The 25,169-nt window shown below is 36.6% G+C and overlaps 1 protein-coding gene and 1 pseudogene across 1 annotated transcript; one reads left to right on the top strand and one right to left on the bottom strand.

Moving 5' to 3' along the window:
- Positions 1-16,561: 16,561 nt before the first annotated feature.
- On the bottom strand, positions 16,562-17,254 carry LOC107847240 (annotated as a pseudogene).
- A 744-nt stretch (positions 17,255-17,998) lies between these two features.
- Positions 17,999-18,355, top strand: LOC107846655 (auxin-responsive protein SAUR68-like). Its single transcript, XM_016690971.1, has one exon. The coding sequence runs from the start codon at positions 17,999-18,001 to the stop codon at positions 18,353-18,355; it is 357 nt and encodes a 118-aa protein (XP_016546457.1).
- Positions 18,356-25,169: the final 6,814 nt, after the last annotated feature.

Below are 25,169 nucleotides of genomic sequence, written 5' to 3'. Positions count from 1 at the left end.
CATTAGCTTATTTCAACAAGGTGTTTGTACCATCTTATTCGGGTTAAAGATTCTAATACCCAAAGTCCTTTCTTTCCATCTGTTCCGGTGGTAAATGAGTTTCCAAAATTCTTTCCATATGATCTCTCGGGAATACCACCTGATAGGGAGATAGATTTTGGTATTGATTTGTTATTGGATACCAGTCCCATCTCTATTCCTCCATATAGAATGGCTCCAATATATTTGAAAGAGTTGAAAGAGTAGCTAGCAGATCTTCTAGATATAGGCTTTATCCGTCCTAGTGTTTCTTCCTGGGGTGCACCTGTACTCTTCGTGTGAAAAAAGATGGTTTCTTTCATATGTGCATAGATTACCGCCAGTTAAATAAGGTCACGATTTAAAATAAATATCCTCTTCCTAGGATTGATGATCTTTTTGACCAGCTTCAGGGTACTAAATGTTTTTCAAAGATAGACCTTTAATCGGGATATCATCAGTTGAAGGTTAGGGAGTCAGATATTCCTAAAATAGATTTTTGAACTAGATACGGTCATTATAAATTCTTAGTCATGTCCTTCGGGTTGACTCACGCCCCTGTAACCTTCATGGATCTAATGAATAGGGTTTTTCACCAGTTTTTGGATCTATTTGTCATAGTATTCATTGATGACATCTTGGTTTATTCTAAGAGTGAGGAGGACCATGCGAATCAACTCTGAATTATTCTTCAGACTCTCAGAGATCATTAGCTGTATGCAAAATTCTCCAAATGTGAATTCTGGCTAAGTGCTATTGCTTTTTTGGGGCATATTGTGTCTAGTGACGGGATTAGGGTGGATCCCTGAAAGGTTGATGAAGTGAGAAAATGGACCAAATCCACGACTCCAACCGACATTTGGAGCTTTTTTGGTTTGACAGGGTATTATAGAAGATTTGTAGAGAGCTTTTCTTCTATAGCTGCTCTACTTACTAAGTTGACCTAGAAAAAGGTGAAGTTTGTGTGGTCTGACTCCTGTGAGAGTATTTTTGAGAAGTTGAAAGACAAATTGACTACAACACCTGTTCTAACTCTTCCAGAATACCTAGAGGGTTTTGTTGTGTACTGTGATGCATCCCGTGTGGGACTTGGGTGTACTTATGCAGCACAGTAAAGTGGTGGCTTATGCATCTAGGTAGTTGAAGGTGCATGAGCGAAATTGCCCCACTCATGACTTGGATTTAGCAGCTATGATGTTTGTACTTAAAATCTGGAGGCATTATCTTTATAGGGTGTGTATTGATATTTTGACTGACCATAAGAGTTTACAGTATGTTTTCTCCCAGAAAGAATTGAATCTCAAGAAAAGGCGCAGGATCGAATTGCTAAAGGATTATGACATGAGCCTGCACTATCATCCAAGCAAGGAAAATATGGTAGCCGACGCCCTTAGCAGGTTGTCAATGGGCAGCCTTTCTCATGTTGAAGAAGGGAAAAAAGAGATGGTGAAGGATATTTACCGACTCGTAAATCTTGGAGTGGGACTCTTAGATTAAGAAGATGGAGGGGTAGTTGTTCACGAGATAGCTAAATCAACCCTTTGTTTGGAAGTTAAAGAGAAGCAGATCGAAGATCCTATCTTGATACAGATCATGGGTCAACAGAAGGTGATGTCCTTTGAAATTGGTGGTGATGGTATTTTGAGATATAAGGGTAGATTGTATGTGCAGATGTAGATGGTCTGCGAAAGAAAATTCTTGATGAAGCTCACACTTCGAGGTATATTGTTCACCCAGGATCTGCCAAGATGTATCATGATCTGAAAACCATTTATTGGTGGAATAATATGAAGCGCTATGTGGCTAACTATGTTGCCAAGTGTTTGAACTGTCAACAAGTTAAGGTAGAGCATATGAGGACCAGCGGTACTTCCCAAGAGATAGCTTTACCCCTGTGGAAGTGGAAAATGATCAAAATGGATTTCATTATGGGACTTTCGAGGTCTCGAAATTAGTATGATTCCATTTGGGTGATTGTTGATCGGCTGACTAAGTCAACCTATTTTCTGCCCTTTAGAACTAACTATTCAGGAGATGATTATGCCAAGCTGTACATTGAGGAGATAGTTCGCTTACATAGGGCACCTGTATCCATCATATCTGACCAAGGTATGCAATTTTCTTCACAGTTTTGGAGGTCTTTTAAAAAAGGTTTAGGTACCCAAGTGAACCTAAGTACTGCTTTCTACCTTCAGACTGATGGGAAAGCTGAGCACACTGTTTAGACCCTTAGGGATATGTTGAGGGCTTGTGTAATTGAATTCAAAGGTAGCTGGGTGGATCACTTACCATTGATAGAGTTTGCTTACAATAATAACTACCATGCCAGTATTAAGATGGCCCCTTTTGAAGCATTGTATGGAAGAAGATGTAGTTCGCCTATAGGGTAGTACGAAGTAGGTGAGATGTGGTTATTTGGGCTTGACCTTGTTCATCAAGCGATGGAGGATGTAAAAATCATTAGAGAATGGCTCAAGACAGCCCAGAGTCGACAGAAGTCCTATGCCGATGTTAGGAGAAGGGATTTAGAATTTGAGGTTAGTGATTGGGTATTTCTCAAAGTCTCTCCTATAAAGGGAGTTATGCATTTTGGGAAAAAAGGTAAGCTGAGTCCTCGCTATATAGGGCCATATCAGATTTTGAGGAGGATAGGTAGAGTTGCGTATGAGTTAGAGTTGCCTACAAGTTTGGGTTATGTCTATCCAGTATTTCATGTTTCAATGTTGAAGAAGTGTATAGGAGAACATTCCCTAGTATTGCCTGTAGAAGAAATCAAAGTGACAGACTCTTTAGCATATGAAGAGGAACCTATTGCAATCTTAGATCGTCAAGTAAGAAAGTTGAGGAGTAAGGAGATAGCTTCGGTTAAGGTGATGTGGCGGAATCAAAAAGCAGAGGAGGCTACTTAGGAATTAGAAGATGATATGTGTGTGAGGTATCTGACTCTTTTCAAGGACATGGAAGATGAATTAGAAGGTACAAATCCTATACTACTCCTTTTTCTTTCATTTAGCCCTTGAAATCATGCTTGATATGTCCCGAGTCTTCATTCGGGGACGAATGATCCCAAGGGGGGATACTGTAACGATCCACAATTTGGCCTAGAACGTAAATCGTCATTCCTATGCGTAGATGTTCCAAAGTCCATAACTCCAATGAAAATATAGTGTGTTAATCATATATGTAGTGTGTGAATCTAGTTGGGCATGAGTCGAGATCATAGAGGACCCTTAACTCAAGGACTAGTTGAAAGTTTTCCAATCGTTCAAATTTTAGTGAGCGTCAAAACATGGATCAACTTCAATAGACTATAACTCCTTGTATATGGTGAACTGGGTGGCCTACTATGTATCAAATGAAATCTCTTCGAATTATCTCTCCAACAATACCAATTTCTCCCAAATTCAAGATCGGTGCAAGAAGTTATATCCATTTTACTTCAGCATATCTGTCTGTCGACAAGTGACGACCTGATCTGATAAATTATCACATATATGATGACTTATCAGCCATGTCATCAACCCTAGGCAGTAAATCTCAAAAATCAGCCTCTGAGTGACGATCTGGTGTGATAAGTTATCACATATGTGACGACCTATCAGCCAAGGTCGTCACCTTTAAAATTCAGCATTTCTTAAATAGTTTTGCAGGGGTATTTTGGTATTTTTCCTTCACCCCATAACTCCATAAACACTGAATTCAACCTCCATTTCACCAAAAATACACTCTTTTCTCTCAAATTCTCTCAAGAACCAAACCCTAGGGCCCCAACCTAAGATTCAAGATCCCTCAAAATTTCACCATTAAATTCCAAAATTGATTCATGAATTAGAATCCCCAAACTAAGAACTTCAAGAATCATCCATCAAAAGCATAAATAGAGTCCCAAAAGCAAGTGTTCATTCAAAGTTCATAATATAAGGTATGTGGAAAAACTACATGGGCTTGTAAACACTAGAACATGATTTAAAGATTATCAAACATGAATTTAGAGAAAAGGGTTTTGAAATACATGATTTTATTATACATTATGAATGTTTAATTGTACTGTTGATTTGGTCTTTAGGCCTTTCCCCCCTTTAAATTGATTTACATGTATATGCATATGTATGAAGATTTAGATTGAAGATTGTTTGAGAGTACAACTTATGAAATCTCTCTCTTGTGATAACTTTAAGTTTATGATATTAATGTGAAGGATTTGAAATGCATGATTTATGTCTTGAAAACAGTTTACTCAAATACCATAGTATTTTGAGCATGATTTAGAGATTTTGAGAGGGAGTTTCTTGACATGAATGTGTTTTGTTAAAGAGAGAAAGATTTGCATAAGATTAAAATTTTTTGACATGACCACCATGTAACATTGAAATATTGTCAAAGAGAGTTGCGTACATGTGTTTACATGAGTATTTAAGGAAAGGGTTCTTCCAACTGATTTATCAATATGGTGGTCCTAAACTTTATGTTTTAAAAACAAAGATTATAATAGACTAACAAAGGCTCAGAGATGTGACTTGCAAGTCAATGGTATGACGATACCATAAGTATGTATGCCATAACAGAATATGTTTTCAGAGAATGTTTTCAGAGTATGTTTTCAGAGCATGCATGTTTAAAGAACTAAAAATGGGCATAAAGAGGGTTAGGTGGTTACCCAAAGAAGGCATGAGTTCAAGTAACTCTTAGCCTAAAACTGTATTTACCGATACAGGTAGATCATTATTGTACTCTGGCGACGGCCGTGTGGCATAGTAGATTCAGAGAGTCTGACCCTTGCGGCACACTTGGGTAGGGGGCTTGGCTGCTGAGCTAATGGTATATCCCATATAGCCCATGGGATTACAGATTGTAGGGTACACTATCTTTTAATTTTTCTGATGGAAAATCTGATGACGTGTTAAATATGTGACGGCCCATGAAAAATGTCATCACATCTTCACTGGAAATCAGCATAATCTGCCTCAGGTTGATGGCCACTTTGACAGCCCGTCCCATGCTTGATGGCTCTTCTAAAATGTCGTCACATTTCATCTCAATTCCTCAGGTTCTGTCTAAGTTTGACGACAACATTGACAACCTATCATATGTTTGACGACGCTTCAGAAATGGCGTCAACTTTAGTATAGCTCATTTGCACTAGATTTCAATTGATTTATTCTTATTTTCTGTGGTTTCCTCCCCGATCACTTATATCTGCATTAAAAAAATAAAACAATCAAAAAAATAACAAAAGTTGCTTAAGACTTCACAATTATTTTGATCTAAAAAGCATTAAATGTGTTATCTTTTGCTCACACATCAACACCCTCAACTTAAAACAATTGCTTGTCCTCAAGCAACAAACTAACTTAGAGAATACAAAGAAGATTCAGCAGTCAACAACCATTTTAGCTCAAAACTCAGTTACCACCTCCAAGGTCAACCAATTTAAACTAGTGTGTATCTTATTAAAACGCAACAATGTAACACAAAGGATTCCAGCCATGGCATCAAATAGGTACCAACAATCATGCTTATATCAATATGACACTACCCAAACAAGAAAGTCACCTAGCAACATACTAGTGTGCCCTCACAACAAAGAATTTCCCTTTTTTCTCTCACTATAGAAATCAAAGTATAAACATGGGGATCATCACAAAAACACTCACTCTCAGAATGAAGTTCAAATCAATGTATGCCAAATACCAAATTCTTGCCCTTATCTTCATTACCAACGTATCCAGATAGGTGAGTTTGGATCACTATAGGTCCTTCTCGGCTTGTAACGTAGGCTAAGGGATGGTATCATATTAAATGGCATTTAGAGTGACTAACCTCCTTGGCACTACCTTAACTTGTGGGGTCCACTTATTAACCTCTTTTTCTCTCTTTTTCTTTTCTTTTCTATTCCTCTTTTCATCCTTTTATCTTTTCCTCTTTTCTTGATCACCCATTATTCAGAATGGATGTGACTTTTCTTTTTCATTATTTTTCTTTTATTATTCTTTTTCACACCACCAAATTTATTCTTTTTCTCTTATTCTTTTTCTTTTATTCTACCTCTCTTCATACCCAGTTTACATCACGCACCCCTATGATAGTCACCCTCAACTTAGGTTGTTTGCCTAAGTCAAGGTGCACAGTGTCCAAAGGGACCAGGGCCAAAATAGGTTCATTATGATCTAAACGGGAAGGTGATAGGTGTCATTGAAATAAATGGCCAATTTTGGCTCAAAACAGGGATCAAGTGCTAGCATACATAATAGGGAAGGTTATTTAGGCTGAAAGTGGCTAAAAGTCAAAACGGCCTATGATCCTTTCCTAAATCCTATCTTTTAACTAAGGTAAGATGAACTGGGCAAGTTCTAGATTCGGCAGTACAAAGGGAACTGAGCAAGATCTCACACACACATGGCACACAAGTGTATTACCAGCTACTACTCATCCAGTTTATGCAATTGTTAGCAGTGATTATCAAGCAACTAAAACTTAATGCCATAACAAGATGCACAGTGGTTACACATGAATGCAATTCACATAGCTACCACATAGACAATTGGAGAGGTAGTTACCATTCCAATAAAAATTAACAAAAAATATGTCAACTACCGTAGATACTTATTTTTCTCCCAGTTAACCACAACACATTACAAAGAAAAAACAATATGCCTAAACATGTCGGCTCTACTAGGAACAAGACTCTGGAGAAAAGAGGAACGACAACAAAAACCCCAGGAGGACATCATCACCCACAAGTAGCCCCACCCTCAACTTAAAATCATGCAATGTCTCCAGTGCGTCAAACCAAAAAAAAAGAGTCATAAACATACCTGTGGCACCATGGGTGCGAAGATCTGATGTGAATCACACAATACTAGTACAAACAACAAAATACCTTGGGTTGCCTCCCAATAAGTGCCTGGTTTAACGTTATGGCACGACTCAGTTATCTTGACTACTCAGAATTCATCAAGATACCTTGTAATAATTATTTATGTTTCCACTTGGAGGATTTAAAACGCCGACCCAACTTTTGATCAATACATCTTTGAGACACCTTGGGAAAATGTGAGGGCATGATGAGAAATGTTTTATTATGTCATTTTGAAGACATGAACTGCTTGTCCAAGTTTGTATCAAACTTTCATATGGGCTCATTTGGCAATGGTGAGAATCTTAAACAGCCACTAAATGGACATCGATCTTTAAGCTCCTTGGCCTTCAATATTGGGGTTGTAGTATGGCCTTTTGGAAGGATAAACTCCAAAATGTAAGGATCTTCCTCCTCATTTTCAAAATTCATCATTTTCTTGGGTGATTTAACTTTCATTACATCCACTAAGCATAATGTTGAAAAGTGATTCGAATGAGGACTAACCCTAAGTTTCGGAATAACTTCCCTATTAGTATTTTTACCCTGAAATGGACTAGAGTCTTCACGAGGATTGTGCTTGATTTCTTCCTTTGACTCTAATGTCATTTCCTCATCCTTGGAATCTTCATTCATGAATGGTTCGGTTGGTTGGGAAATCACCGATGGTTGCTCAACATCAAGCTCATCATCAACATCGGATTCTTGCTCTTCATCCTCACACTCTTCCATTATTTTAAATAATTCCACAGACAAGATATCATCTAAACACAATGTAGAAAAGTGTTTTGGATGATTGACCTCGATATCCATCTAATCTATTCTTTCTCTTCCCTTGTTAAATGCCCTAATGTATTGATGCATGTCACATATTGTATCATTCATTGTGTCTATATGGTCCAACATTAGTTGAAGCATAGCTTCAATGTCACTCTTTCCAGTGCTTTGTTCTTCCTTTTCTTGACCATAAGACCTGTCATACTTATAAGAAGAACTAGAACTTAGGTTAGCGCAATAGGGGGAGGGGGCATTTGGGCAATCACTCCAATGTCCATCTTGACCACCATATAAAGAACAATTATACTCCCGGTAGGGTGGATATGGTACACACATCTCTCTCTGGGGAACATATCTATAATCTTGCCAAAAGTGGGGTCTATCACAATATGGACATGGATCATCCAGATAAGATTTCCAACCATCAGACTCACATTCATTCCATGATGCCATAGTAAGAAATAAACAAAAATAAAGAAAATCTACCTAACACAAGAAACAAAGGAAATCACAAACAAATATTTATAAATTTGAATTCAATTAAGTAAGCTAAAATTCAAAACTAACTTAATACGCCAAATTATTCCTCGGCAACGGTGCCATTTTTGATAACGCTCAAGTTACACTCTTGAATGGGTGTAAGCGATTGTCATCAATATATTTACCTAACTTTGGAGTCGGGGTAGAATCCACAGGGAACAATGTGAGTGGCGATTAAACTAGTTTGAACCTAAAGCTACAAGTCAAATTCAAATAACTGGAACGAAAAGATAAATGGGGGTTTTGAGTTTAACAAGTAATTGTTGGTCACCTTGGTTTCAGTTTATAATCAAGAGTTTATGAAATAACTAGGATTATGTTCACTAGGGCTTACGGTACATGATAAATACTAAAATTTACTCAAGGTTCTCACGGTAGTTAGGATGACAAACTATCTTTATAGATGGTATGCTCAAATTTCTCTCAACCTATTCAAGCGTCTAATTCCCTAATCCTCTCAGACTTAGGGAATCGCTTATCGCTACATAGATTTTACCTCAGGTTAATCAACCTTGTTACAACGATGATTATTAAATGAAGCCTTTTCGAGTCCCTATTGATAACTCACTTCCTACTATTTATGATTTCTTTGTCAAGCAAACCAAAGTAGGCATGCATATTGTTTGTAACTAGCAGACATAAATTATAGTCTCAGTTTTTTCAAGAAATCCTAACACCTATTAAACCTTGAGTATTTAACACCTTATCATAACCTAACCCTAGATCCCATAATCCAGGTTAATGGAATTTAGCCACTCACGATGTAACGAACGAAACACATAATTAAATTCATGATTTGAAATATAAACTTATAGAAATGAATAATAACTAGTGAATCGCAGATTAGATCACAAAGGAAATTCCAAAGTAATGATATTAATCTCTTCAAAGGATTTACTTCTTCAAGCCAAGAAAATTAAAGAGAGAAAATATCAATGTGTTTTCTCCCCAAAAACTCAAGTGTGGCTCTCTCCCCTTCTGTGGAATAATAATATTAGAAAACCCTCCTACATGTCTTTAAATAGTCAACCCTAAATAAGGAAATAAAATTAAAATCTAAGATTTTCTTCAGGATGGGTGACGACATTCTTGACAACACATCATAAGTATGACGGCATGTGCAGGATGCCGTCAATTTCTCCAGTGAATTACTATCTTCTGATTTTTCTGATGAAAAATCTGACGGCGTGTCAAATATGTGATGGTCCGTGAAAAATGTCATCACATCTTCACTGGAAATCATCATAATTTACCTCAGGTTGACGGCCACTTTGACAACCCGTCCCATGCTTGATGACGCTTTCGAAACATCGTCATATTTTATCTCAATTCCTCAGGTTCTGTCTAAGTTTGATGGCAAATTTGACAGCCTGTCATATGTATGACAGCACTTCGGAAATGGCGTCAACTTCAATATAGCTCATTTGCACCAGATTTCAGCTGATTTGTTCTCATTTTGGTTTTCTCCCCTATCACTTGTATCTGCATTAAAAAAAATAAAACAATAAAAAAAACAACAAAAGTTGCTTAAGACTTCACAATTATTTTGAGCTAAAAAACATTAAATATATTAGCTTTTGATCATACATCAATTGACCTCCCTCTCCTACCTCTCAGGTTCTGAGGCCCAATCTAGGGGTCCAAATAAGCAGTAGATAATTCAGACAGCAGATCAGATTGTGCAGTGGTGACCCTTCTCTATTCCAGAAGGCCTATTCTTTCAGATTATGTCATCTATTATAGTTTTGGTCTATTGGGGGCCTTGTTCTAGTTTTTAAACAGTTGTCATATTTCATGTAGTAGAGATTTCGCAGACTGTTTCAAATATTGTTTAGGTGATTTTGGATTTCATTCCTTATTGTTAAACCGAACCAAGAGTTTTGACCATGTTTCCATATTAAACTATATTTCCGCATTTTCTTTTATAGTACAAAAAAGGCTCAAAAATACCCTTGAACTATCTGAAATAGCTCAAAAATGCCCCTTGTTAGATTTTTGGCTCAAAAATATCCCTCGTTAAATATTTGGCTCAAAAATACCCCTCCCTCTAATGAAATTTGGAAAAGGATCAAAAATATCCCCGAACTATCTGAAATGGCTCAAAAATACCCCTTTGTTAAATATTTGGCTAAAAGATACCTCTCCTTAACGAAATTCCACCAAGCATACTATCTAAAAAATAAAATTATGTGTCTATGCCACATTACCATCAACATGTAAAATATTAGTATTTTTTAATTATATGACATTCTTTTCTTCTCTCTTTTTATTTAAAAACGTCAGTGAAACGGATAAAACTTACACGGCTTTTTAATTTTTAATCTAAGTAAACAAATGGTGGATACATAATATTTTTTTTGAAAAAATTTATTAAATGTAACATCGCTATTATCAAATTCCTTTGATCATCTAAAAAATAATTTTTTTCCTGTTAATAGGTTTAAAAGTGTGAAACCCAACAAAAGAGTCTTATTTAACTGATAAAACCATTAATTATTAGGCCAGTACAAAAGTTAAAATTAAGATTTACTCGTAAAAGTAACAAATTTCAAACTAAACTTCAAATTAGTTACTCAAAAGATGTGTTTGGCTTTGCTAGCTTTAACTCAAAATGTTTATGTTAAAATGATTTAATAAATACCTTCTCTAATCTAAAATTAATGAATCTTTGAATGTGGCACACATCTTCAAAAAGTTAATGAATGACATAATTAAAGAATAATTTATCAATACTAAGTATCATTTTACTTCTTTTCAAACTTGTTCTAAAAATAATAAGATTATTCATCAAAACTGAATTTAGAAAAATGAATTCATTTCGAATGATTAAACAAGTGTTAAAGAAATTTATTTATTTTGAAAAAGAATTTGCATGTAGTAAATTCAACTCAATTATTAATACATCAATATTTGCTAGCTTAAAAGTTAAAATTCTAGCTCCTCCTCCCAGTCAACTTTAGATCAAGATCTAGCTGTCCCTCATCCCAAACGACAATAACAAGATGAAATTTAGAACTTTTAAAACACTAATGAAAAGGTGAAATCTAGAACTTTTAAAACACTAATGAAGTAATTAGCAAAAGATTGGTTTTTTGATTTTTCCGTTTCACTGCTTCGCAAAAAAATAAAAATAAAGAAAAAAAAATGTCATATAATTAAAAAATACTAACATTTTACATGTGGATAGTAATGTGGCATAGTCATATGATTTTTTTTATCTAGGTGGCATGCTTGGTGGAATTTCATTAAAGGGAGGGGTATTTTTGAGCCAAATATTTAACAGAGGGATATTTTTGAGCCATTTCAGATAGTTCAGGGGTATTTTTGATCCTTTTCTGAATTTCGTTAGAGGGAGGGATATTTTTGAGCCAAAAATCTAACGAGGGGCATTTTTGAGATATTTCAAATAGTTCAGGGGTATTTTTGAGCCTTTTTTGTTTATTATATGAATGTTGGGCATGATTACTAGATAGAGTAGGACGTCTGGGCCTTCAAGGTTCGGGATGTCCGTCACGACCAGGGTCCCGGTTCGGGTTGTGACACCGGGGCTTGGAGTGTGAGAGTGAAGGACTTAAAACATACCAAGCCGACCCTAATCTCACACTTAAAGTGTAAAGAGGAGCCATGGAACACAACAAGGAAGCCTCTAAATACACTTGAAGGGAGCCTAGCTCTTAAAAGGGCATTTTGGATATTTTATATTTTATTTATAACCTAGTATAAATAGAACATTGTAGGGATTTTAGAATTAGATTAGTATGGATGTTGAAGTGAGAAACACTTGAAAAACACAAAGTCCTCTCTTCTCTTGATGAGGAAAAACCGAAACTAGGAGACAACAATAGGGTGGATTCTCTTTGTTGTTGATTGCTTGGAAACGTTGATGCTAGAGAAGTGAAATCCGATCTTGTGTCATGTAATAGATAGGTTATTATAGTGTGTAGTGTTAAGGGTCCAAGAGTAGAATATGTTCTTGGGTTCTTAAGATGACATCTTCAATTTGTCTATCTGTCTATCTTTCTATTCTTGCAATCTTATAAACATTTGTATCTTGTATTGTGAGTCGTTCGTAGATGTTGTTTCTCACATTGTTGTTGTTATTCGTGTTCATCATATTTGGTTGATAATATTAGTTTGAGGTAGCTATTTTGGTGTCAAATACACCATTATATCTTGTATTTTTGTTGTTGGTAGTGAATCCGAGAGTGGTCTCCAAAAAGGTCCTCGGATCCTTAAGATTTGTGGACTGATTTGAAGTTGTTTCGTGTTTCTCTTGTTGTTCTTGTATCATTTGGTATCATATCCATCTTTGATTTTGTTCTAACAAGATCAATCTTGGGCTTGAAAGTTGAAAAATAATTAAAAAAAAGTTGAAAACTGAAAATTTCAGAAAAGGGAGCAATCTGTCCATTTTGTATTCTTGGCCAAAAATTGTGTTTTTGTTGTGTCATGGCTGATATTTTTACTTGTCTTTGTTGTCTATAAGTGTTAGTTTTGTTCCTCATTAACACATTGAGTCTATATCTTGATTTGATCTTGTAATTTTATGTTGTTATTGTGAACATAAGCTTGGCTCATTGTTGTTGAACATTGTTCTGGTAGACATTGTTGTTGAGAAAATTGACTGACTGTGTGTGTGATTGTTGTTGTTGAAAGGAGTGTTGTTGTTGTTGTTCTTGGTGAATGTTGTTGTTGTTCTTGAAGTTCTTCACAAACTTCATCTTTTGTTAAAGCCGAAGACACAACACTAAAGAGACTTGGCCGTTTGTTGTTGTGGATTGGAGTTTGTCATTGGAATTGTTGTTGTTCTTGAAGATTGTTGTTATTGTTCTTGGTGTGGTTGTTGTTGTTCTTGAATTTCTTCACCTTCCTTCATATATTTTTAGAACATAAAGTGAATGCTAGATCCTAATAGGTGAAGGAAAAATGTGTATGTACTTGTTAGTCTTGATAGACCCTAACCACCAAAAGACTTTACATCACTTCTCAACCACTTTTCCTTGATTTGAGGACCCATGTTTTAAGAAGAAGTACAAGAATAAGTCAAGTCTTGAAAATCGAAAATTGAAACTTGAAAAATAAAAATTGAAAATTGAAAAAGGGTCTATGACTTATTTTCCCTCTTAAAACAAACTCCACCAATCCAAATTAATTTTTGATCAAGACTTGAATATTTGAGAATAACCACTTGATAAAACCGAGCCAATATGTGGATTCCACATCATCACTACTACTGTTCACACAATATTTTTGAGCTCAAAATTTTAGATTTCTTAGTTTTATTTTGTTGTCTCTTAGTTTTATTTAATTGATCCTAGTACTAATTAACAAGCTAGTAAACTTCTACTAGGTTGTCACTTAGTTCTGAATCCGTTGTTCGTATCTACGTTTCTTTTGTTCTTTTTTCTCTTTTGTGAATTTGTTGTATCTTGTTGGTTCAAGTCCATAAGCAAATTTTCTTTGAGTCAACTCAAACAAAAATCTATTCCAGATCAAGGTGGAATCCTCCCTCAATCACTCACGAAGTACAAGCCGACTTTCAACACTTGTGAAGCCAAGTGTGAGATAAAAATCAAGAGTGAGAGTGTGGTGAGGAATTTTGAGCTAACAAGTTTTTTCGTTTTGTTGTTTGTTGTTGTCTTTTTTTTTTTAGGTACCATGGCTACCACCAATCTTGATGCCACGTTTGAACGCATCACCGACAATATTAAAGATACGAAATGGCACATTGAAAGGCTACGCCAATTGGTATCTACACGTATCCCAACAAATCCAAAACCTAAGGTCCTAACACCTTGCGGTGAGAGCTTCCCGAAGGACGTTGCTGCCCAAAATTGAGAAAGACTTTCACACCAAGGTAAAGACAAACATACTCGTGAACGCGAAGGTAAAATAACTATCTCTTACACTTTGGTACATGTGGATGATGAACGTGTGACTAATAAGCCGTTGAGTGTGAGTAGTAGCTTACCTATGTATGAGTATATTGATTTCTTACCACTTGTGGATAATGTACATGTTGTGCGAGTGGATACACTAGTTGATCCTATAGATGACCAAATCGACTCTTCTAGTAAGATCGATTTGTGTCCACTTAATGGTGAAGCTATTGTGTTGAATGAAAGTACATCGTCGTGTGAAAATTATGTTGAATGAGTCTCAAGTAAGTGAGTGAAGAATTTGAAAATGTTGGTCAAGGAAAAAGGAGTGAACCTGTGAGGCTATGTTGTTGTAAAGATTATAATGTTTGCTTGGCTAAAAGGGTTAATCGTGTGCTTGACATATCTTTGAAACTTGATAATGATTCCTTAGAAAGTGAAAGTTTTAAATTTGTCTCCGAGTTAGATTATTCACTCTTTAGGTACAATGTCTTGTTTAAAAATAGTTTAAACACTCCTAATAGACCTAGTGGTGAAAATGATGGTATAGCTTGCCTTGGAAGCTATAGCCTATATGCTAACCCATTATGGTGTGACAACATTCCTCCTAAAGATGGAAATCACTTCTTGGAAGATGAGAGTACCCTTAAGGGTAAGGAATGTGTGGTCTTGGAAACTACTTCTTCTTCTACTTTGTGTGGCTTTTCCGAGGACACAATAGTAGAAGTAGAATTGAGTGCCACCTTTCTCTACCCTCTCTTTACTTGTGATGATATGTATGCCAATATAGAGAGTAGGCCATGTGGTTGTGGTAAATACTACAGTAAATGGGTGTGTTGTTTATACCTGTGTCTATGTCCACTCTTCCCATTTGATCCCAGTGCCACCTCAGGTTGGGGAAGATTTACTCTCGGCTTAGGTGCGTTTCTTTTGGGTGCTTATCATAGCCAAGTCCTTGGTGAATTTGTCGATGGCTTCATAATGTTCAACACTAAGGACTCTTTGTTATATGTCAAATATGAACCACCTTGGCATGTCAAGACTTGTTGTTGGCCGAGACTTGAACTCAAAGGGTCCTCAGTATTTTTTTTTTGGTGTGGGCTGTTTTGAGTACATACCATTATTGTTTATTTTTTCTAATCCTAACCCTCATGCCACGAGGAAGTGTGCTTGTTTGCCTTTCTTTGATTTTGCAAAGCATGGATTCGAGGTCGAATCCTTTTTAAGGGGGGGGGGGGGGGAGGATGATACATGTATGGCCACGAAGATGGATGCATGTGAGAATGTAATGAACCCGGAGTTTGGAGTGTGCGAGTGAAGGACTTAAAACACACCAAACCGACCCTAATATCACACTTGGAGTGTAAAGAGGAGCCTTGGAACACAACAAGGTAGCCCCTAAATACACTTGTAGGGAGCCTAGCTCTTAAAAAGGCATTTTGGACATTTTGTATTTTATTTGTAACCTCGTATAAATAGAACATTGTAGGGATTTTAGAATTAGATTATTATGGATGTTGAAGTGAGAAACACTTGAAAATCACAAAGTTCTCTCTTCTCTTGATGAGGCAAAACCGAAACTAGGAGACAACAATACGGTGGATTCTCTTTGTTGTTGATTGCTTGAAAACGTTGATGCTAGAGAGGTGGAATCCGATTTTGTGTCACATATGAGATAGGTGATTGTAGTGTGTAGTGTTAAGGGTCCAAGAGTGGAATATGTTCTTGGTTTCTTAAGATTACATCTTCAATTTGTCTATCTGTCTATCTTTCTATTCTTGCAATCTTGTAAACGTTTGCATCTTGTATTATGAGCCGTTTCTAGTTGTTGTTTCTCACATTGTTGTTGTTCTTCGTGTTCATCATATTTGGTTTATTATATTAGTTTGAGGTAGCTGTTTTGGTGTCAAATACACCATTATATCTTGTATTCTTCTTGTTGGTAGTGAATCCGAGAGTGGTCTACAAAAAGGTCCTCGGATCCTTAAGATTTGCAGACTGTTTTAGAGTTGTTTCGTGTTTCCCTTGTTGTTCTTGTATCAATATATTCTGCGCATCACCTGCTTCTTTACATTTCCCTTTCAGAACTTATTGTCCATTTATCTGTTTGATAAAATGAATGAAGATACAATTTTCTGCTTGATGTACTTGTATAGCATTGAAAATATAGTCATGAATGTTGAATGACCTTATCTGTGGTTCTTCCAGAAACTTTAGCTGTCTGATTCAAGCTAGATGCTGAATTTGACACAGAAAAATCTTGTAGCGTTTTTCGTTTTGATTAGAACCATTCGTTTTATGTTACAATGACATCCTCTGATGCACTAGTCTCCTCCACGCTAGTGCAGCTATAGCATGCAGGTGCTTAAATACTTGGTTAGCAGCAATATTGTAAAATAATTAAGGGAATTGTCTAAGGCAAATGAGGACTAAGATTGATTAATTAGAGCCACAACTTAAGTTAGTCATACATCGACATGGAGGGCTCAATAATACAATTGAAGTGGCCTCTCCATTCCTCTTTCCCATTTCTCATCCTGTTGCTTTACAAAATCTCACGGGCAGGAGAATTTGCACCATGATCCTACATTCCTACTGTCACAGCTGACTTGGCACTGGCAATCTAGCTTGGTGTATTGAGCGTAAGTAACTACTGATGTCGGTTGCTTTGGCTTACACACCCTTCCAAGACACTTCAGTAAGGCGCATCACATAGCACTACTCATGATCTCCTCAAACGGGAAGTGAGATCAATTAATACATTCTCTTTGCAAGGTATTGTGAGACCACCCACTGGATGATCAAAGCCAAACTCTTCCTCAACTCGAGTTAACAAGTCTTGAAATAAAGGATGGCTCAAGAAAGATCCTGGCACCACAAATCGCTTCTTCTGGCTCTCTCCTACATATACTGCACAATGCCCTTTTGGAACACCTCAAGACATTGAAGACCTTCTTAAGAACCGATTAGCCTGAATAAATGGAGTCACTTTGATACCCATCGTCTCCAACGATATTTGGTAACCCCAAATGCTGAAGTAAAGGAAAGAACAAGAATTCACAAAAAATGGATTATTTTTTTTTAATCTTGACGCTTGTGTTTTGCTCAAATCCTTTGTGTCCGAGTATATTTAAGTTAATGGCAAGTTTCATTCTTAAGTGGTTAAAGACAATTACACATGAAGTTTTTACATGGTTTTGCCTAGTCTGTTATTATCAAAGCATTCCCATCATAAATTTGTTGGACTTGAAACAGAAGACACCATTAAAATAAAAGCTACAAGAATTGATGACTTAGGCCTGGACCACTTGTTTTAAAGGAATGGCTCAACCTCTTTTCTTAAAACTAGACAACAAGACATGTCCACAATTCTTAAGGTCCCATACTACCAAAGCACATGGTCTACCTTCTTATCTCAAGTTGGCAACTTTAGCTACAATTCAAATTAGCCTTAACTTTATAAAAAATGCTTCCATTAGACAGTTTGATCAATCTACTGTCTAAAAGGTCACATATCTACATAACAAACAAGAAAACGCCGAACATGGTTTTGCTTCTTACCAACAATTGTTCATCAATGGTTTCAAATTATTTGCATTGGTTGGCTACACCTTTTATCCTTTTGGACTAGCTTCACTCACAAATTTAAGGCCCCATATCAACATGGCTAATGGACATCAGCACATGGCTTTGTCTTTTACTGTCAGTTTTGTCTTTTACTGACAGTAGCAAAACTTCAGCTCCAACTCAAAGCCTGTCTATAGCCTCTTGTATAAATAACCCCTCTTCCATCAGCCTTATTCATCATCACATACAACCATTATCTTTTTAGAAATCAAAAGGTTCTAAATAGTCTACTTTCTTGCTTCAGAACTTTCAAGAAAAATTGGAAAGAAAAACAATGATCAGTACAAAGAAACTTATCAAAATGGCTATGAGATGGCAGAAGTTTGCAGCCATGCAGAGGAAGAGAATCTCACTTACAAGAAATGGTAGTGATGCAGACAGTTTTAGTAAGTCTTCACCCTCTATAGTCAGAAAAGGTCATTTTGTAGTATATACAATTGATCAAACGAGCTTCGTGATTCCCTTGGATTATCTTGAAAATGTGGTCATCAGACAACTTTTAATCTTATCTGAAGAAGTGTTTGGCCTGTCAAGTGCTTGCCCCATTACAGTACTCTCCTCTCAATTCCTTCATGTTGCTGTTCAGCTTCTTCTTTGCAGCAAGAAAGTCAAAACCAACAACTTCTTGTTTATTGAGTCATGCTATCATGTTTTGTAAATGATAGCCCAAACTAGATTGTATAGCAGGTGAAAAATAGGGAACTGAAAACTTGTATTATTATAGAATGAACAAGATCTCTAGAACTCTTTTTATATTTTTCAACTTGTGAATTTCGAAGTTTTAACATTCTCATCTTGGAGTAGCATTATTTTGTAGCGGGCAAAACAAAAAGTCTGCACCAACGTACCTTTTCCAATCAAATTGCACTTCTTTAAAGTAAATGTGCATGACTAATATGCCAACATTTTGTTCCTTTTGTAGTTCAATCTATTCAGACAAGTGCATGAATAAGTGCAGAATGAAATGAATAAATAAAATGCAATTTTGGAGACTTTTGCAATGCAAATAACTTTAGAATATTGAAATGGACAACAAATACATACAGACAGTTGTTCCACCACAATCCAAAAGCACCCACAAAACAGTAAAAGTTGTTCTAAACCAAATTACTGCAGAGACATACAAGCAAAGCATAATACCTCGAGGAAATAAGACAAACTAAATATAAAAACTATCTCAGTTTTCATTCGAATAAACATTTGAGACTTGAATGTTGTCGCCCATGACAGTATTGAGTGAGTAAAAACTAGGAAGATATCTAGTCGCTACAGTTGCAATACTCCTGCTAATGGGGATCATCCTAAAAATCTTTTCATTTGGGTTGTAAGACAATAGGTGTGAGCCTTTTTTTCCTTGCATAAAGATTTCTCCATCTTTCCAGATTAGGATTGGTAAATATTTATGATAACAAATATCAATCCCAAAACCAGCCGGCACCAAACAAGTCAAAATGCGATCTTTAGTCCAAGATTCAGCTATTCCATACTCTTTCATCCACCATGTAGCAATATGCCCAAAAAATGCTACCACTAAACACAGACAGTTCCCCAACTCTACTAGCATCAAACACTAGGTGGACATGTAGATCTCTGCAACTCTGCTTGGGTCAAATACTTGAATGGAAATACCAGACCAGGTGAACCTGGCACAGACTTGAGCTTTTCAGTCTCAATATCGAAGGAGTAAATGCTGTCCTTATTGACGGGATTCATCCAATGAAGAGCTCCATTCACACAAACCTGGCCAAAATCATGCCATACAGGATATGGAACTTAGTCCACATTTCTCCATTTCTCATCAACCCCAGGAGTATAAACCTCCAATTCTGATACTTCACGATGACCACCAAACCTTCTAGTCACTGATCTCACTAGCTTATACTTTACAGAGACTTCACTAAAGCAAAATCCATAAGCAACACACAATCACTTTTCTCTAATTGGGGCAACTCAAGTTTGAAATACTCACCCAAAACAGGATTACTAATGTAAACTGAAGTATTTATATTATATATTATATACTAGTCACCAAACCAATAAATCCATTGCATGAACCATTTAATCTCAACATTGGGTAATCCTCAACTGGAAGATCCATTCCCCGTTTCACTGGTGTGTTAAACTCAGGGCAGCTCAATAAAATAGGTCTGTTATGGAGAATAGAAGAATAATCATCACAACATGGTTTGAGTTCAAGAAGCTGACTTTTATCGTGATCACGCGAAAATAAAATGTAGGGAGTAGGTGATCTTGATTTATACATGGTAAGAAATAAAGGGTCAGAAAAAAGGTTATACTAGAGTTTGCAAATACACCTAGAGCTTAACATGGAAGCGATTGGCAATTTTGAGAGAATTTCTACCACAATCACCCTTGGAAGATCCATAAATCTGGTTTTTCTATAATTAGGCTTGAAGATGCTTAGTATTGGATTAAAGAAAGTGAAAAGCTTAGAGCTTCTAGGTCTAGGGTTCTTGGCCTTCATCTCTCTCAGTGTACATTCAAGACTTTTTTTTAAGACAAATGTTTGGCAGAAGCATGTCAAAGTACTTTAACTTTTTACACCAAATATGTACTGACTCTGTTTTGTATTATTTGACCCCGTGAAAGTTAGAACCGCAACCTAAATGAACCCCAAACAGTTAAAAGTGACTGAAATAGGGCATGAAGTTACATGAAGTTAAAGTGATACCGAAAAGGCTTAGCGCACTATTTTAGAGAGCACTATGCTTCCTTTTTAAAAGTTAACCCGTTAACTTGAGGGATGCTTAAAATATAGCCTATTGGTTGGGAAGCAAACAATCCCACATCGGAAAAATAGAGGGAATATGTCCTATATTTAAAAAGTATCATCCAACTCCACTAGAATGAGGCCTTTTGGGAGGTGCCCAAAAAAACAAATCCGTGAGGGCTTGGCCCAAAGCGGACAATATCATACTAGTGCGGAGCAAATCATGTGAAGCGACCTAGTAGTTGAGATCTACGGTTGATGCCTTACGTCGAAAGTCTTCCTGACGACTGGTGGTCAGGGCGGCGTGTCTTGTTGGCTGTTAACGGCGGTACTGAAGGGGATCGGAGGTCACAAGTGATGTGGTCTTAGTTTGAGGGGAGGATTGTTGGGAAGCAAACAATCCCACATCAGAAAAATAGAGGAAACATGTTTTGGGAGGTGCCCAAAAAAACAAATCCGTGAGGGCTTGGCCCAAAGCGGACAATATCATACTAGTGCGGAGTTTGGGTGAGATTGCACGCGGTCCCACCACTATTTTGGTATCACTTTAACTTAGTGTCCTATTCTGATACGTTCAATTGCTAGTTTGTTGAACCAACTGTCATAAGTTCTGCAATAGATATATGATATTCAATAAGTGTACAACATATTGTTATTTACTTATTAATAAAAGTCCATATTTTGACCTCCAAATTGTTCTATCCTTTAATAATTTAGGAAAATCTAATATATTTTCTGGGAAAGGCCATTAATATCCAAATGTACAAATTACAACAACCACTTAGATTGTAGTAACAAAGCTCAGTGGTTAGTCCTATGGCACACTTATCGGGCTACCACTTTGATTCTTGTTTCTGGTAAAGGTCATTCATATCCAAATGTACAAATGGATCCAACAAGTTTACGAGAGCTTGGTTGAGAGATGGAGACACCGTCACAGATATGTCAAGACATTTAAATGTGTAGTTTCAACTAGCTTATAACTTGGATGTAAACAAGTGATAATATCTGAATATGTTGCAAGGCAAACTACCTATAGAGAACAAGTGGTTTAGCAAGTTTTAATGAATTAAGAAGACTTCATATAGCACATATATGTAGACTTAAAAGACCATGGTCTACAATATTCTTAGATGGAACTGCAGCAAAGCACCCTCTAGTTTAAACTAATGACGAAGCGCCTTTACATAGCCTATCTTGTCAATGAAACAGAGCTTGGTATCTTTGCAGAACAACAAACATTTATGTTGCTTCTCTGATAGGAGATATTGGATGCTAAATTCAGAAATTCAGACAGAAAACGTAGCAAAGAAACTAAGCTGAACATGCAATTTTCCCAAATTGAAGTCACAATCATGTAATTTCACCTCTTTTGCTGATTCTACTAGACACAGTGTGGAGTTCACCTGCATAGAAGCATGCTGTTCAGATTTTGCTATTTTCCAGTAAATGGATTTAGCCCTTCTAGCTCTGCCCCTGTATCTGGAGATTTGAAGCTTGTAAAATTAGGAATTAGCACTTAATTGTAAATGTTAATAAGCCTAGCAGCACGGTTATGCAAAATATCAAGTGACTTGAAAAAAATTGCTTAGATAAAAATTTGTTATTGTCATGACCCAATTTCTCACGTCATGATAGCGCCTACCATAACCTCAGTAGGCAAGCCAACTATTAGTCTGGAACGGCTAGTTACGGACTACTCAACGATATAAGAAAAAAAAAGTGAAATAAATGACATAAAGATGAATACATAATAGAATCCCGAAACCTGGGGTATCAATACAAGAGCTTCTAAATAAAATAAGAGTACAAAAGTGAATTATCGAGAGAATTACCCTGATACAACTTATCTCTGCATACAACATAGAAATTAGTCTAATACATAAGCGAGAGATGAGTAATACTCCGAACATCAAGAGCTCACTCTAAGTCTCTAAACTATGACTGCTCCACATGAGACACACATTAACGGCGATAAACCATACTATGAGATGCAAACTGCAGAAGTGTAGTATAAGTACCAAACAAATAGTACTCAGTAGGCAACTGCCAACTGAGCTACAAGGATAAAACAGATATATATAACATATAAACAGAATGAAAACTATACCCAAGAGTCCATAAATTGTATCATAAGTCAATGAGATAATAAGGAACAACTATCCTGTTTAAGTCCAAGAGACTAACATAATAAGACTAAGGAAGCATCAAGGGTGAACTATTCTATTCCAGCTGCATTCAATAGACGTCAATGCTATATAGTATATCCCAATACAATAGACAAATAAAGGGCAAATGAAAGATGTATAGCAATATACAAGGCGAAGAAACGAATATACAATAAGAACAAATGAAGGGAAGGATATATGATAATGCCATAACTTCATATAGCTATATATATATATATATATATATATATATATACATACATACATACATACATACATACATATAGACGTGAGGCCATCTCAAAGCAAAACCTAGATCATCATATTCTCATATTAAAACCTCATTAGAATACTATCAGGATTTAATACCATCATACTCACGGTTTCTAATCGACATGGCTAGACATGATATAATCATGCATAATAATGTAATCATAAGATAGAAGAGGCCGAATACATACCTCAAATCCTAATACTAGATCAATAACTAATCTGTCATAAGTTAGCCATAGTAATGATCATAAGAATGATAATAATAATATTAATATTAGCGTGAATAACCGGATACTCTATACATCCAAATACATAGCCGAGCATATGGTACCCCCACCGCCCTAGACTCAAAAATTTCAATCAACACACAACAACATAAGGCATATTCTTTACCCATATCTATGCAATCGTTCCATACTGGCTAATAGACATAGGAGTATACTGGTGATAGGCGATGCACATGCAGGAATGAATGCAAGGTACACAATCAATATCACAACTCATCATAACTATCATCATCAGGACCATTATCATCGTAATCAACCTCCAGCCTTGTCGGGTATCAATATCTCATCATAGTATTCTACGGCCTTGCGGGATATCAATGTATCACAACAGTATTCTCTGGCATTGATACTCGGATATCAATATATGATGTAGGTTCAGGTGCTTAGTACCTGATCATTGATTTCCAAGTACCTCTATCTATATTTCTACAGTGGTGAGTCCTCATGGTTCGAGGACCTATATTTGGACATCTCCATATTTTGAGAGACTATGTTGTTATTTCCAGTTCATTTCGATTCAGTTGGGGACCTGTCCCAATGAATCTCTAGTTCATGAATTAGTAGAGGCTTTGTTATACTAGTTATTAGATTGTGGTTGTGTTGAGTTTTTTGGTATTGTTTGGTCGTTTGGATCGAGCATTTTTGCTGTATTTCCTTTCATATAATATGACTATGCTAGTATTTTGAATTATTTCATCTTGAAATGAGTGTTATTATTAGAAATAGGATCAAAGGGTTGGCTTGGGGCTACTTGTATCCTTAAGCACCGTGTGACAGCTCGGGAGGCAATTTTGGGTCGTTACAAACTTAGTATCAGAGCCTAAGGTTTTAAAGGATTCCTAGGGAGTCTGGCAAGCCATGTAGAGTAGAGTCTTGATCATTGATGTGTAGAACGCCATATCTATGAGCAAGAGGCTATAAGATATTTTAGGAAAAGTTGTTTCTTTCTTTTGAATTCTATCATGACTACAGTTGTCCCTCTTGTCTAATAATTTATGCTCTTTTATTTTCAAAAAATGCCTTTCCAAAAGGTAAATGTCCATGGAAACAATGATGAGTAACCCCCACCAGTTGACCCTTTGAATGAGACAGTGTCTCATGCTGAGTTTCGGACGGCCTTTCAGACGTTTACCCAAGCAGTCACCATTAATGTTTAGGCCAATAACCAGGCCACAATTGCTAATTAGTAAAGAGGTGACATAGCTCTAGCTAGGATTCGTGATTTCATGCGGATAAATCCGCCAGAGTTTTATAGGTCTAAGGCAGATGAGGACCCACAGTTGTACCTTAAGGAGGTGAGAAAAATCATGCATGTGATGCATATTTCTAAGGAAAAAAATGTTGAGTTGGCATCCTACAGTCTGAAGGACATTGCTTATGACAGGGTTGTATCGTGGAGGAAAAGTAAAAGTGAAGATGCTGCTCATATGACTTGACAGGTGTTCCAAGATGCATTCTTTGACAAGTTCTTTCTGCTTGAGATGAGGGAAGCAAAGATTGAGGAGTTTATGAACTTTAGGTAGGGCTTCAAGACTGTTAAGGAGTATTGCTTGAAGTTCAATCATTTGGCCAAGTATGCTCCTAATTTGATTTCTGACACTCGAGCTAGTATGAACAAGTTCATGATAGGCATTTTTGGTTTGGTGCTGAAAGAGTGTAGAATTGCAATGCTGCATAGTGATATGGATTTAGCTAGGTTGATGATGCATGCCAAGCAGATAGAGGCGGATAAAATTAGGAAGAGAGATCGAGTGAGGTGTAATAAAAGGGCTAGATCTGAGCAGCATGAGTATAGCCAACCTAGGTTCCATGAAAGGAACCTCCCTCAATTTCAAAGGCATTCGTCTATGCTAGTGCCTTCATCAGCTAGTGCTCCTGCACCTAGAATTAGACAAGAGCAAGGGGTAGATTTTTTATGTCTAGGTCATAGAACAGTGTTGGTAATAGGCCCCTCTATCCTCTTTGTGCTAAGTGTGGTGGGATTCATCTCGAGGAGTGTTCTGAGGGGTTGTT

The sequence above is a fragment of the Capsicum annuum genome, chromosome 11 (assembly GCF_002878395.1).
Source record: "Capsicum annuum cultivar UCD-10X-F1 chromosome 11, UCD10Xv1.1, whole genome shotgun sequence".
In the NCBI taxonomy this organism is placed as follows: domain Eukaryota; kingdom Viridiplantae; phylum Streptophyta; class Magnoliopsida; order Solanales; family Solanaceae; genus Capsicum; species Capsicum annuum.
The sequence above is the reverse complement of the archived record's forward strand: the minus strand, read 5'-3'. Positions and strand labels throughout refer to the sequence as shown.